This window comes from Schistocerca piceifrons, chromosome 4 (genome assembly GCF_021461385.2).
Source record: "Schistocerca piceifrons isolate TAMUIC-IGC-003096 chromosome 4, iqSchPice1.1, whole genome shotgun sequence".
Classification (NCBI taxonomy): Eukaryota; Metazoa; Arthropoda; class Insecta; order Orthoptera; family Acrididae; genus Schistocerca; species Schistocerca piceifrons.
Genome location: NC_060141.1, coordinates 370,994,883 through 371,009,077, shown reverse-complemented (window position 1 = coordinate 371,009,077; position 14,195 = coordinate 370,994,883). Strand labels below are relative to the sequence as shown.

Sequence of the window (14,195 nt, the reverse complement as noted above, 5' to 3'; positions counted from 1 at the left end):
TGTGTGTGTGTGTGTACACACACACCATCCCCCGTCCCAGATACCACCGCCCAATTTGTGTCAGCTAGTCGTGTGCTGCTATCTCTCATCCTAGTCCGTGAAATTGCATGCCCTGCTGTCTGCCACCAGCCCACTCTACCTGCACCTCTAGCTAGCCCACAGATGGCTGCACACTCTTCCACAAGCTTCCCCCCAACCCCCTCCTTGCCTCCTACCTTTCTCCATCCCGCAACCCACCTCATTCTGCACTCCAACTCACCCCATTACACTCGCTGTGGGCCAGGAAAGAGCTGCCAGTCATTTTAGCTTTTTTTTGTATGGCAAGAAGCTTGATTTGCTACATAATTTTCTTGCACCTATTTTGTGTTCACCCTCTCATTTCTCCATGTCTTCTCCTTCCCTCCCACTCCTCGTCTACCCTCCCCCCCCCCCCCCCATCCTCCCCACCCCTCTGCCAGAAATGTGCCGTGGACATAAGAGTCCTACTACCTCCTTTCTTTCTTTACTGATATGCATACTGAAACAGAAATGTAATCCCATTATTGTCTCTGTGCAGCAGTTATCATTCTGTAAAATCCATTGTTGTCATTCTGCTGCAGTGTGATGAATTCTTGACATTATGACTAAGCGAAGTGATGCAGTTGTTAGCACTCTGGATGCACATTCAGGACGACGATGGTTCAAATCTCCATTTAGCATCCTGAGTTAGGTTTTCCATGATTTCCTTAAATGGTTCCAGGCAAATGCTTGGGTGGTTCCTTTGAAAGGGTGTGGGCAGTTTCCTTCCCATCCTTAAAAATAAAAATGAGCTGAGCATGTCTGTCACTTAACAACCTGATTGTCAATGAGACTTAAACCCTGGTATTCCTTCCCTCCCTCCCTCCCTCCCTCTTGACGTTATGAAAATATATGCCAAAAAATTGTATTTTTTTTATTTTTTTTTTTTTTTTACAAGAACATGCAGTACTGTAATGCATGATGACAATTTGGTCTCTGTATGAGAATTCATTTTTATTCACATTAAGGATATTCTTGTTTGCAGACCACAATAAGATATTCTAATGCCAAAAATATATTTCTCTTTTAGAGTTAAAGTACTTTATGAGTTAGCTAGTTTTGTACAAGAGCTCTTTTTGGCAGAAGGCTTGTCAAGTATACGTGTAAGTGCTTGCTTGCTGTTTTGTGCATGGGGATTTAAGGAAGTGAGATGAGTGTACAGTGAAAACACAGCATAGGAGCAGTGTAAAAAGTTCTGTCGTGCAGAGTAGGGCCACATGTTATTTCCTTATTGCCAAGATTGCAAATGAAGCCACTGATCACTTTGTGATAACAGCAGAGACTTCCTCTTTTCATGTTGGCAATGAATGAGACAGGAATTTTGGTGCAAATATCTGACACCCCAGTGTTGCTTTATAGTACATCCATGCAAGATTCATATGTGTGTGTGGTATGCAATGGTCTTCAAAAAATGCGTGACACACTACTGCCTATAATAATATTTATTTTAACTCATTTCAGTTTTAAATCATTGTTTAAAACTAAAAATGATTCCAAATAAACGTTATTACAGACTGCACAGTGAATGCATTTTTTGAAGTTTTTACCTGTTGTTGATTTTCACCTAAGCAAGGTATTCAGTATTCAATGGAATTTGAAATTGTAAGTTCCATAAAAAAATTCAGTTTGCACTGGCCTTTCAGAACTTCTTATGATGGCTCCCCTGATGCACAGAGTGGAAAGTTATCATGCAATAATTACAGGAAGTCCGTTGAGCAGTAACACTGATCAAAGCACTGATCAAATGGAAGCAGAAAAAATGTATTTTTGTTTTTTTTCCCCATAATTTAGCACAAAGAACTTTGGAGTACCTCACTAAGGAAATCTTTAAAATGAGGTGGTATCTGCAGCTGAACAGATGTCTCTGTAGGAATTTCCTCTTGTATTTCAGGTAGTGAATATTTTCTAAGTTCACCATCATGATTGTGTCTGTGTTCAGGTTCATATACATGCATGCACAATGTTCCTTTTCTTTATATTGAAGAGAAGCAAATCCTCTCACAATAATTCATTAATGGACTTAAAATCTTTCTAATTTTTTTGTGTGTTTTCAAATTAGTAGTTTTAATGCTTTGGTTAAGGAAAATACAAGGAATATTCAAGCTTTTCTGGGCCTGATCAAGACTTGAACATGAGACCTTTGCCTTTCATGGACAAACGCTTTACTGACTGAGAAATCTAAGCATAACTTGCGACATGCTCTCACAGCTGTACTTCCACCATTATGCTTCTATTAAGTTTTATACATCACAGAAGTTCTTCGACATACCGACAATGTATACGAAAGCATCTGTAAAGTTTGGAAGACAGTAGAGGAGATACTGGCAGAAGTGGAGATGTGCAGGCAGGTCATGGGCTGTGCTTGGATAGCTCAGTTGATAGGTAACTAGTCTGTGGAAGACCTAGGTCCCAGTTTGAGGTCCTGGTGTGGCACACAGCTTTAATCTGCCAGGAACTTTCAAATGGTTATTTTTTTTTACTGATAGGTGACATGTTTTATTGTTCAAGGAGGTGAAAAGAAATTGGCCCAAATGCATGAACAGCTGAAATGTTTGACTAAAGAAATAAAGGAATATGAAAAGAAAATAAATGAATATCAAGCAGCAGTGGAGAATGATGAACAAACAAATTCCAGGTATGTAAGAATATGTTTTATGAAGTCCAATTCCAAGCTTCAGCATGTATAATTTTTTGTCAGGATATTGATTTACATTAGTTCCATTTACTGTATCTTCATTCATCTGCTCACCACCTTGTGTGAATTGGATTTACACATTGTAGGAACACTTACACAGCTCCCTGAATTGCAGTCTTGCACAGAACAGTTTATACAGTTGTTGACAATGATGGTGTGTGCGTGCGCGCGTATGTTTTTTTTTCTAAGTAGTTTCTCTTAGGAGCATTGTGGGAGGTTAACAAAACTTTGAGGAGTTCTTTGGGTGTCATTTATGTAGGCTTATGTGGGCATGCCAGCAAATACAAATTTGTGCTCGCTCGTCCCCCCATTTTGAGTTAGTTAAAGGCACTTTTAGTAAGCTGCTTATACTTTTATACCTTTTTTGATATCTAGTTAGAGGGTTTTTCTTCAAAATGACATATGTATGATATCTGTACGATGTTTCGTTCTTGTGCAATAAATAATTGAAAGTGTTCCCGGACTTTATGTACACCCTGTATTAACATCAAAAAGTATTTTAATGGAGACAAAAAAGTACTTAACCCATTCTCCATTTGGACTACAGAGATTGTTGTATGTCTGCTGCTTCAACCAAACAGATTTTATTAAGCACAAATTGTGTACAAATGAATCACAGAAAGTAAGAGTTTCCAGCTCTTCTGATATACACAAACAAGAAAACTTCTAAAGGTGGATACCTCTTGGCCAATACAGCACTCTGGAAATTTGTTAAAAAAACCACATCTTAGTGCAGGAGAACACTGTTTTTAGGTGCAAATGGGAAGCACTCGAATACAATCTGCACTCTCTGTGCACCCAATTGCCATCGTTGTGTTCACGTTGAATAATGAGCGAAGACACTACGGCATTAGGCGTGCAGGCAAGTCTGTTTGCTAGTCAAACACCGACAGTAGGTAACAATCCAAATCACAGTCCGGGAGAAACCATGTTGCGCAGGGTCATTTGTCAGTAGATTAGTGAGACCATGGCGGCCCATGGATGCCCTTTATAATCTGTCACAGGTATTTTGTCACATGATCTGGCACCACCAGTTGTATCTTTCCACACTACACCTATTGACCTCACCAGATATAAGCATGTTTATATTGGTTGATCAGTTGGAATATTCAGCAGGATTACAATAGTAACATGTGTTAACATAAATGGAAAGCACAATGTTGTGTATGTTCTACAGTGTTAATGTATTTTTTTCACATGTGTCATTAACCTGTTAGACTGAGTCTTTCCTACAAATGGACAAAATAAAATTGAGAAATGTTTCAAATATGTTCTTTCCCATCTTCTATCAGAAAAACAATCAGTAGTGTTGGAGGTAGATATTGATTATGCTTTATTTAGAGACACTACTGCAAAACAGAAGTTGCACTAAAGAAAGGTACAATATTTGGGTATAATGCCCCACAGGTTGTAGATTTTCACACCCTTAGGATCTTTAAATGGACATTACGTCAGCAAGACATCACAACCATAATTTAGATTAAAGCAACACTATTGTGCTTCCGAAGAAGTGTGATCATTTGAGAAAAGTCAGTGATTTCCTGACTGCTGCATGCTTCCTAGTCCCTCCCAAAGCCCATACTAAGTTATTCAAAGATGAGGTTAAATGTACAACTAATTATTGCAAAAGTATATTTTATGATGTTGAAGCAAAGCTACCAGTTAACATGAACCCAGTTTCTCCTGTATCGTAAAGGCTTCCAAAACTGTGCATATATGATGTAATGATATGTCCAGTTGTCTCTTCATTCACAGATCTGTCAGCTAAACTTGTGAGCAAATTGGCCACATAAATTAAAAGTAAGAAAAAAATTCAAACCAAAGCATGGTATTTCAAACTCAGTTAACCTTGTAAATAAAATAAGACTTATCCACCTCACTCAGTATTAAAGTAGCATCGTTTGGTGCCGCAGTTTGTTTTCCAACACAAAAGTAGGTTAATATGTTAATATACTGACAGAGCTAATGTACAGATCTAGTCTCAACCCTGTGGAAGTGGATGACTTGCGTCTGGCCACTCAAGCATGCTTAGCACAATTCCAGTTCCAAGGTACTTTGTACAAACAGTAGGTTGACTTTGGTATGTAGTCACCTCTTAGCCCACTTCTGGCAGAAATATTCATAGACCATTTTGAATACTATTTCTTGAATAAAGAACCTTTGGGTGCATAATTTAAGTACTGGTTCAGATATGTAGATGATGTACTGTCTATGTGGACAGACACTACAAGACAACTGAACGCGTGTTTTTTTTTTTTTTTTTTCTTTTCTTCATTGCTTGAACAGCCAACATAAAAACATTCAGTTCACAATGAAGTTTGGCAACAAATGTAAATATAAAATTTTTAATACTAACCATTGATATCAATACACAAACACACACTGTTTCAAGGTTTATAGAAAAACTGCAACTACAGACACAGCAGTAGACCCTTGCTCACAACACCCACTAGCACAAAAAACATGCAGCTTTCCACCTGTTCTCACATTTAAAGGAGATTTCAAAACAGAGTTAGTCACAATAAAATGTATTGCCTCAACCAGTGGCTACAATCCCGACCTGATTGACTACATATTGCACAGAACACAAAAATTGAAAACTATGCTCTATACTCTCTCTGCTGTACTATCCTATACCTAGGACAGGTATCACAGAGTGTAACCAAAATGCTGAAATATTGCAACTATAGGATTTCCTACTATGCAAGGAACACCACAGCCCAGTGTGTTTTCAGTAACAAAGATAAGACCCAACTACTAGCCTATAGTAGTTATGCAAAATTACGTGTCTTGATTGTGATAAGTTGTATATTTGTCTGTTAGGAGACACATAGCAATTAGGTTGGCTGAACCTGAACACAGCTGGAGGTTGCAGCATTATGACTCTACATTTGCTGAGCATGTACTGAGTGAGGGTAACAATTACCAAGCATAGTCCTACATCTCCTCACTTGACAAACAGTGTAAAACAATTAAAACTTTTGGGAGCCCTGGTAATCAACTAACACCTGACCCACGGTTTCTTCTCGTCTTTGAAATTCTATTCCTATGAGTGCCCACAAGCTGTGTGATGAGATTTCTGATATAGGAAAGATCTGTCTACCCCTTCTCTCCTTACTCCTCTTTCCTCTCTCATCATCATTTGTTGAGTAAAGGGTGTTGATGTTTACAGTTGCAACTTCTACAAACAAGAAGAAAAATTTTTCCATCATTTGTACAATATCCTTATAAATCCATAACACCCACAGTACTGATAAGTGCTGTCGACCCCTCCCATAAACTTTGTGTGTTCTAAAATAACTGTAAGTTTCTCAAACTAGGCAGGCTGTTTCTTCCTGTAACCAGTTATCAACTGTGTTTCAGGACTAGAGAATGTATTCAACATTGTTGCTAACTTTCTGTTGTGGAAAGAGACACATGTGTTATTTACATATTGATCGGCACACAGATCACATTTCTGAAGCTGCTTCTTTTTGACAATAGGTGAAACATCTTTCCTAGATGGCATAATTATTCCTGTCATATACATTTTCATTTTATGTAGTTCCTAAGCAAGTTTAGAGATGGTGTGGAATCTGCTGATATTGGTGTGAAAGCTTGCAGTTTGCGATACCCATTACTTTTTCAGAACTAAACCCAATGATTGTGTCAACAGGGAGTTAATAGCAATCCGTTACCTCTCTCATATTATTTTTTAGTGATTTGATTGGCTAATACCTTACAGAAAATAGTTGACCTTTCACCATAATCTTTCTTCATCATAATCGTGTAGTAGATAATATTCAGTTTTCTTACCAAAGATTATTTCAGTACTTACTTTGCAGAACAAAAATATTTGCATCAGGTAAGTAATATGAGAGCATAATGACAGTATGTTTGCATTCAACTTGTGTACATATATAGGAGACCTAAATGGTGTCTCAGTGTTGCAGTTATCCATTACTTTTCAGAACTAAACCCAATGATTGTGTCAACAGGGAGTTAATAGCAATCCGTTACCTCTCTCATATTATTTTTTAATGATTTGATTGGCTAATAGCCCGCATCTCGTGGTCGTGCGGTAGCGTTCTCGCTTCCCACGCCCGGGTTCCCGGGTTCGATTCCCGGCAGGGTCAGGGATTTTCTCTGCCTCGTGAAGGCTGGGTGTTGTGTGATGTCCGTAGGTTAGTTACGTTTAAGTAGTTCTAAGTTCTAGGGGACTGATGACCTAAGCTGTTAAGTCCCATAGTGCTCAGAGCCATTTTTGATTGGCTAATACCTTACAGAAAATAGTTGACCTTTCACCATAATCTTTCTTCATCATAATCGCGTAGTGGATAATATTCAGTTTTCTTACCAAAGATTATTTCAGTACTTACTTTGCAGAACAAAAATATTTGCATCAGGTAAGTAATATGAGAGCATAATGACAGTATGTTTGCATTCAACTTGTGTACATATATAGGAGACCTAAATGGTGTCTCAGTGTTGCAGTTATATCATGTAACTAAATGTCTCACGAAATATTCAACCGGGGTGGCACATTTGAATGGAACTTCAGTACTGTGAAAATATTCTGTAATTATGATGATTAAGAAATGACATCAGTCTAGGACAGTGACACCATAGTAAGCATCTAGCATTTGCCACAAAAATGGAAAACTGTTCAAAACCTACATTCCCATTTAAAGCGAAGTCTGTGTAGATACCTAGATGTTGTTTTTTCCAGTACGTTTACTGTAACTTCTCTTAAATCATGTATCAGAACACAAGACAAACCACTTCCTCAGTGAAAAGTATACATAAGGAAATGCAATGTACTAATCGTGTAACATTTGCATCACTATTTTCATGTCAGGGAACTTAATAGTAGAATCCTGGAAAGTACTTTTTCTATTTCACATTAATGTATCAGATTTTATTTGGAGTAACACTGTTAGCAACCTTGCCTCTTAATTCAGTTTAATAAGGTAAGATGTCACTCCCCACTTACACATACAAACCCCCAAGCTTTAACTTTTTTTCAACTTTATGTTGTTTTAGCCTACTCCTTGTAGCAAATGTGTGTCAAATAGTTGACTGTTCCATAACGGAAAAAGACAGCTGCTCTGCTATAAACTTTTCCATTTACATAACATTATGAAAATTTTTAGAAAGAATAAGGTGGAATGGTTGTTCTTGCTCCCAACAATCTAATTTTCTTTCTCTTTCATTATACACAGACAGCATGTTATTTATTACAAAGATTTTTAAGTCAGTTGTACATTGTGTTTCATTATAAAGGATTTTTGGTGCCCTTTTTACTCTTAAATATTTTATACACACTGCCGGAAAAATGAAGAAAAAATTAATACAACGGGAAAGATGACGTAGATTTTGATGCTATGATGGCATATGCCACCTGAGGGATGGTAGATGTACTGATGATATCATTGTTGTCTGTCAATTGATAGCATAGCATTGTGGCATAGTTACCAGAGTGCCATCTGTGTCTCTCCTTTAATAGGGAATGCTCACAGCTAGAAGGTTCAATGTGTTGCAAACGTAAGAAGCAAGCAGGCAACCATACCATGGAGATGCATTTGTGTCCTAGAGCCAACTGAGCGAGTTTGAAAGGGTTCAAATTGTGAATTTCCAAGTGGTGGAATGTCCCTTTGAAGAACTGCCGCAAAAGTTGGATGTGCTGCTTCAGCTGTGCAATGGTGCTTGTATCAGTGGTCACATGAACATCCTTACACGTGTAGATGAGGTTCTGGACATCCACACAGACCCAGATGCCTGCCAGGGTTATTTTATTGTAAAGGCAGTGGTGGCAGATCGTACAGCTATCACAGCGCAAGTACCCCCCCAGGGGATCCACAACTCTTTTGTGGATACGTGTGTAGCGAGCACGGGACCCCGAGCTAATGTGGCCTTCCTTCCTTTCCGGGCTGCATACCTTCCCTTTCCGTATCCTTCCCCATCCCCCATCTTCGCCCCCCCCCCCCCCCCCCCTCACCTCTGGCTCTTTCCTTCCCTTTCTCCCCCTCTGGGGAGTATGGTTTGTGCCTATGTCCGGAGACGGACGCTTGTAAATGTACCGCACTCTTCGCCTTCCTTGCTTGTATGTCTTCATCTTTCTTCGTCCTTCTCTTTTCCTTACCTCTTCTCTTTACCTCTTCTCTTTACCCTTTTCTCCGCTGCGGCGTTTGAGACCTCTCTTCTTTCCTTTCCCTGTCTCTTTCTTCCTCCCTGTGCGTGTCTGAAGGCTGACCCACGCACTTCCATGCGTAGCCGGTGACGGGGTAACGCGTAATTCCCCGCCCCGGGTAGACAGGTAGGACACGTACGTACCCCCTGGTAACGGCCAGGCCCAGGGAGGGGTGATTACCCGAGCTGATACCTTCCGAAAGTGCCGATTGGTCCCTCCGTCCGTTTGTCGGGAGGTGTGATTTGTCTGCTCACAAACGTAAGTTCACTGAGTCTCAGCCACAGACGGTTCTTCCATCGTTGCCACAGTTCCTTGTTGTTTCTCGGTCTGACGGAGGTCACGACTTTTCCACGGTCAACCCTTTCATTATTCAGAAAGGTGTCGACGCAATTGCGGGTCCTGTAAAGTCTTGTTCCAGATTACGGAATGGCACCCTGTTGTTGGAAACACACAGTGCCCTCCAGGCTCAAAAATTGCTGCGTACTTCTCTGCTCCACACCTTCCCTGTCCGAGTGGAACCGCACCGTACCTTAAATTCCTCGCGTGGAGTCGTTTATACACGCTCCCTCGATGGATTGTCTGACGAAGAAATTCAGCACTACCTGTCTGACCAGGGCGTCACAGCCATTCATCGGGTTATGAAAAGGGTTGACTCGAACATCATTCCAACCCGCACTGTCTTCTTGACATTTGACAAAGTTCAACTCCCATCAAAAATCAAAGAAGGCTATGAGATAATTTCCGTTCGCCCTTATGTCCCAAACCCTACGCGTTGCTATCGATGTTTGCGGTTCAATCACACCAGCCAGTCCTGTTCCAATCCGGCCAAATGTGTTACATGTGGCAAGGATGCCCATGAGGGTGCTTGTCCACCTCCATCCCCTCGCTGCATCAACTGTATGGGTGACCACGCTGCTTCCTCTCGAGATTGCCCCGTTTTTAAGGACGAAAAACTTATCCAGGAAATAAGAGTGAAGGAAAAGGTGTCGACCTTTGCTGCTCGAAAGTTACTCGCCAGTCGACAGCCCACTGTGCCTCAGAAAGGAAAATACAGCTCTGTCCTTGCTTCTCCTCGGCCAACAAAGGAGGCGGCCACGCAGACTTGCGACCTCACCTTTAGTACCACGGTCGTCAGATCGGCCAGCGCAAAGATCGCCCGTTCAACCTCACCACTTTCGCCTGCCCACTCTATGGCTCACCCTTCGTCGGGTTCTGCTAAATCTCGAGCCCAAAAGTCAGACGCCAAGTCTTCGAAAAAAGAGCATTCTCGTGAAGAGTTTTTACGTACCGCAACTTCACAACCATCGGTTCCTCCTTCATCTAAACATCATACTTACAAGAAGGCTACGAAGAAACACAGTTCCTCTCCTTCTCCGCCAAGGCGTGTCCCATCTACAGCACCACCTGGCGGAAATCGCCCTCGGCCGTCTTCTGTGTCGCCGGGGCGCACTGCTGGTGGCCGGTCGACTGGCCGATCGTTGGTGGCTGGAGCTGCTCCTGACCAACCTATGGATCAGGATCTTCTGCCTTCGACTGAATGCCATTCCATGCTGTCGGTCGCAAGCTCTGAGCAGTCGTTGAGTTGACAGCACCCTTGGTCACGTTCCTCCATTTTCTGTTCACCCTATGTCCATTATCCACTGGAATATCCGCGGCATTCGAGCCAATCGGGATGAATTGTCGATCCTCTTACGATCCTACTCGCCGGTCATCTTCTGTCTTCAGGAAACAAAGCTGCGTCCCCATGACCGCTTTGTTCTCCCTCATTTTCAGTCCGTCCGATATGACCTCCCCTCTGTTGAAGGCACTCCAGCCCATGGAGGACTCAAGATTCTGCTCCACGATACTCTCCGTTATCACCAAATCCCCTTAAACAGTTCCTTCCAAGCTGTCGCCGTCCGTCTTTCCCTTTCTGGATACACGTTCTCTCTTTGTACGGTATACATTCCATCGTCCACACCAATGGCACGAGCTGATCTCCTTCATCTTCTTGGTCAGCTTCCACCCCCCTATTTGCTGGTTGGGGACTTCAATGCCCACCACCCCCTTTGGGGATCTCCACATCCTTGTCCACGTGGCTCACTATTGCTAGACGTCTTCCACCAAGCGGATCTAGTCTGCCTCAACACTGGGGTCCCCACATTTTTGTCTGCCTCCACGACAAATTTATCTCATTTGGACCTTGCGGTCGGTAATGTTCCGCTAGCTCGGCGCTTCGAATGGTTCGCCCTTGATGATACACACTCGAGTGACCACTTTCCATGTGTTCTTAGACTGCAGCCTCAACTGCCATATATGCGCTCGCGACGCTGGAAGTTTGTCCAAGCCGATTGGACACTTTTTTCGTCTCTAGCGACATTCGATGACCGTCGCTTTCCCAGCGTCGACGATGAGGTCACACATATTACCGACGTTATTCTCACAGCTGCGGAACGTTCAATACCACGCACCTCCGAATTGCCCCGGCGCCCCCCTGTTCCTTGGTGGAACGAGGCATGCCGTGACGCAATACGTGAGCGGCGACGTGCTCTTCGCATTTTCCGTCACCATCCAACTTTGGCAAACTGTTTCCGATATAAGCAGCTCCGTGCGCGATGCCGTCGCGTCATCCGCGATAGCAAGAAGGCAAGCTGGAAATTCTTTATTAGCTCATTTAACACCTTCACTCCCTCCTCGGAAGTTTGGAGTCGGCTTCGACGGTTCTCAGGCGCGCCTAGTTTCTCCCCGGTCTCTGGGCTCACTGTCGCGCATGATACCTTAGTGGACCCCGTCGCAATTTCTAACTCATTGGGTCAGCACTTTGCTGAGATTTCGAGCTCTTCAAATTACCCGCCAGCGTTTCTCCTGAAGAAACGTGCAGCGGAAGTGCGACATCTTGCTTTCTCCTCTCAAAATCACGAAAGCTACAATACTGTTTTCTCCATGCGGGAACTCAAACATGCCCTCTCTTCTTCTCGCTCCTTCGCCCCAGGACCGGATGGTATCCATGTCCAAATGTTGCTGCATTTATCAACCCATAGCCTGCGTTACCTCCTTTGCCTTTACAATCGAATTTGGACCGACAGTACCTTTCCCAGGCGATGGCGGGAAGCTATTGTCGTTCCCGTTCCGAAACCTGGAAAGGACAAACATCTCCCCTCTAGCTATCGCCCCATTTCTCTCACGAGTAGTGTCTGTAAGGTTTTGGAGCGTATGGTGAATTACCGTTTAGCTTGGTGGCTGGAATCCCGCAGTCTTTTAACACCAGCCCAATGCGGATTCCGAAAGCATCGTTCTGCCGTTGACCATCTTGTTGCTCTCTCCACTTATATCATGAACAATTTTCTCCGGAAACGCCAAACGGTAGCAATATTTTTTGATCTGGAGAGAGCATACGATACCTGTTGGAGGACAGGCATCCTCCGCACACTGTTCTCTTGGGGCTTTCGAGGCCGGCTGCCCCTTTTTCTTCGCGAATTTATGGCAGAGCGCACATTTAGGGTGCGGGTGAACACTACTCTCTCCCGTATTTTCTCCCAAGAAAACGGGGTACCCCAGGGCTCCGTGCTGAGTGTTGTACTGTTTGCCATCGCCATTAATCCAATTATGGATTGTCTCCTTCCTGATGTCTCGGGCTCCCTCTTTGTGGACGATTTTGCGATCTACTACAGCTCTCAACGGACCAGCCTGCTTGAACGACGTCTTCAAGGATGTCTCGATCGCCTCCACTCGTGGAGCATCGAAACCGGCTTCCGTTTCTCACCCAGTAAGACCGTTTGTGTTAATTTTTGGCGACGAAAGGAGTTTCTTCCGCCCTCCTTACATCTGGGTCCTGTCAACCTTCCGTTTTCCGACGTCGCTAAATTCTTGGGTCTTATGTTTGACAGAAAACTGTGCTGGTCCTCCCACGTTTCCTATCTTTCGGCTCGTTGTCTGCGTTCCCTTAACACCCTCCGTGTCCTGAATGGTACCTCCTGGGGAGCGGACCGAGTGGTCCTTCTCCGCCTCTATCGCGCCTTAGTGCGCTCGAAATTGGATTATGGAAGCATAGTCTACTCCTCTGCTCGGCCGTCTGCTTCGGCGTCTCGACTCTATCCACCACCGTGGATTACGTTTAGTGTCTGGAGCTTTTTACACCAGCCCTGTGGAAAGCCTTTATGCTGAGACTGCTGAACCTCCGCTGTCCAATCGGCGGGCAGTCCTTCTGAGTCGTTATGCTAGCCATCTGTCTTCCATGCCTGCTAATCCAGCCCATGACCTTTTTTTCGACACCTCCTTTGATGTCGGGTATGCAGGCCGCTCCTCCTCCCTACTACCCCCGGGAGTCCGCTTCCGTCAACTGCTCCATTCTCTCTCCTTCCGCTTTCCTAAAACCTTCTTGACAACTTGGGGTACAGCACCGCCTTGGCTCCGTCCCCGGATCGACTTGCTCAGAGACCTATGTCAATTTCCCAAGGATGGTACCCCTACACTTGTCTACCGTCGGGCATTTGCTGCTCTATGTGCACGAATGACGGAAGCCACATTTATTTACACCGACGGCTCGAAAACATCGTTAGGTGTAGGAAGTGCCTATATTGTTGGCGACACCCCAAATCACTTTCGGCTTCCCGACCAGTGTTCGGTTCATACTGCGGAGCTTTACGCTGTTCTCCAGGCTGTCCACTACATCCGCCGCCATCAGCGGATACAGTACGTAATCTGCTCAGATTCTCTCAGCTCTCTCCTAAGTCTCCAAGCTCTTTACCCTGTGCACCCTCTGGTCCACCGGATTCAGGACTGTCTGCGCTTGCTCCACCTGGGGGGCGTCTCAGTGGCGTTCCTCTGGCTCCCGGGACACGCTGGTATCTGTGGGAATGAGGCGGCCGATATAGCGGCCAAGGCTGCAGTCTCTCTTCCTCGGCCAGCTATTCAGTCTCTTCCGTTTACCGATCTACGGAGCGGTTTATGTCGCCAAGTTGCTCATTTATGGCGTGCGCATTGGTCAACACTTCCCCATAATAAATTGCGGGAAGTGAAAGCCCTTCCTTGCGCTTGGACCTCTTCCTCCCGAACGCGTCGTCGGGAGGAGGTAATTTTAGCTAGACTCCGGATAGGGCACTGTCTTTTTAGCCATCGACATCTTTTAAGCGGTGATCCTCCCCCACTCTGTCCCCACTGCTCTCAGCTGTGGACGGTCAGACACCTTTTAATTGAATGCCCCTATTTTAATCCGTTACGCTCCCGTCTACAGCTATCGCCTGATCTATCGTTGATTTTAGCAGATGACACGCGCTCAGCTGACCGCGTTCTACA

At 43.9% G+C, this 14,195-nt stretch overlaps 1 protein-coding gene across 1 annotated transcript in view; it reads left to right on the top strand.

The window, feature by feature from the left end:
• The window catches only part of LOC124796278 (structural maintenance of chromosomes protein 5), a 183,611-nt gene that overhangs the window by 28,157 nt on the left and 141,259 nt on the right, over nt 1–14,195 (top strand). The window contains exon 5 of the mRNA XM_047260396.1: nt 2,566–2,692. Coding sequence (XP_047116352.1) covers nt 2,566–2,692 — 127 coding nt within the window. The remainder of the gene's footprint in view (nt 1–2,565; nt 2,693–14,195) is intronic.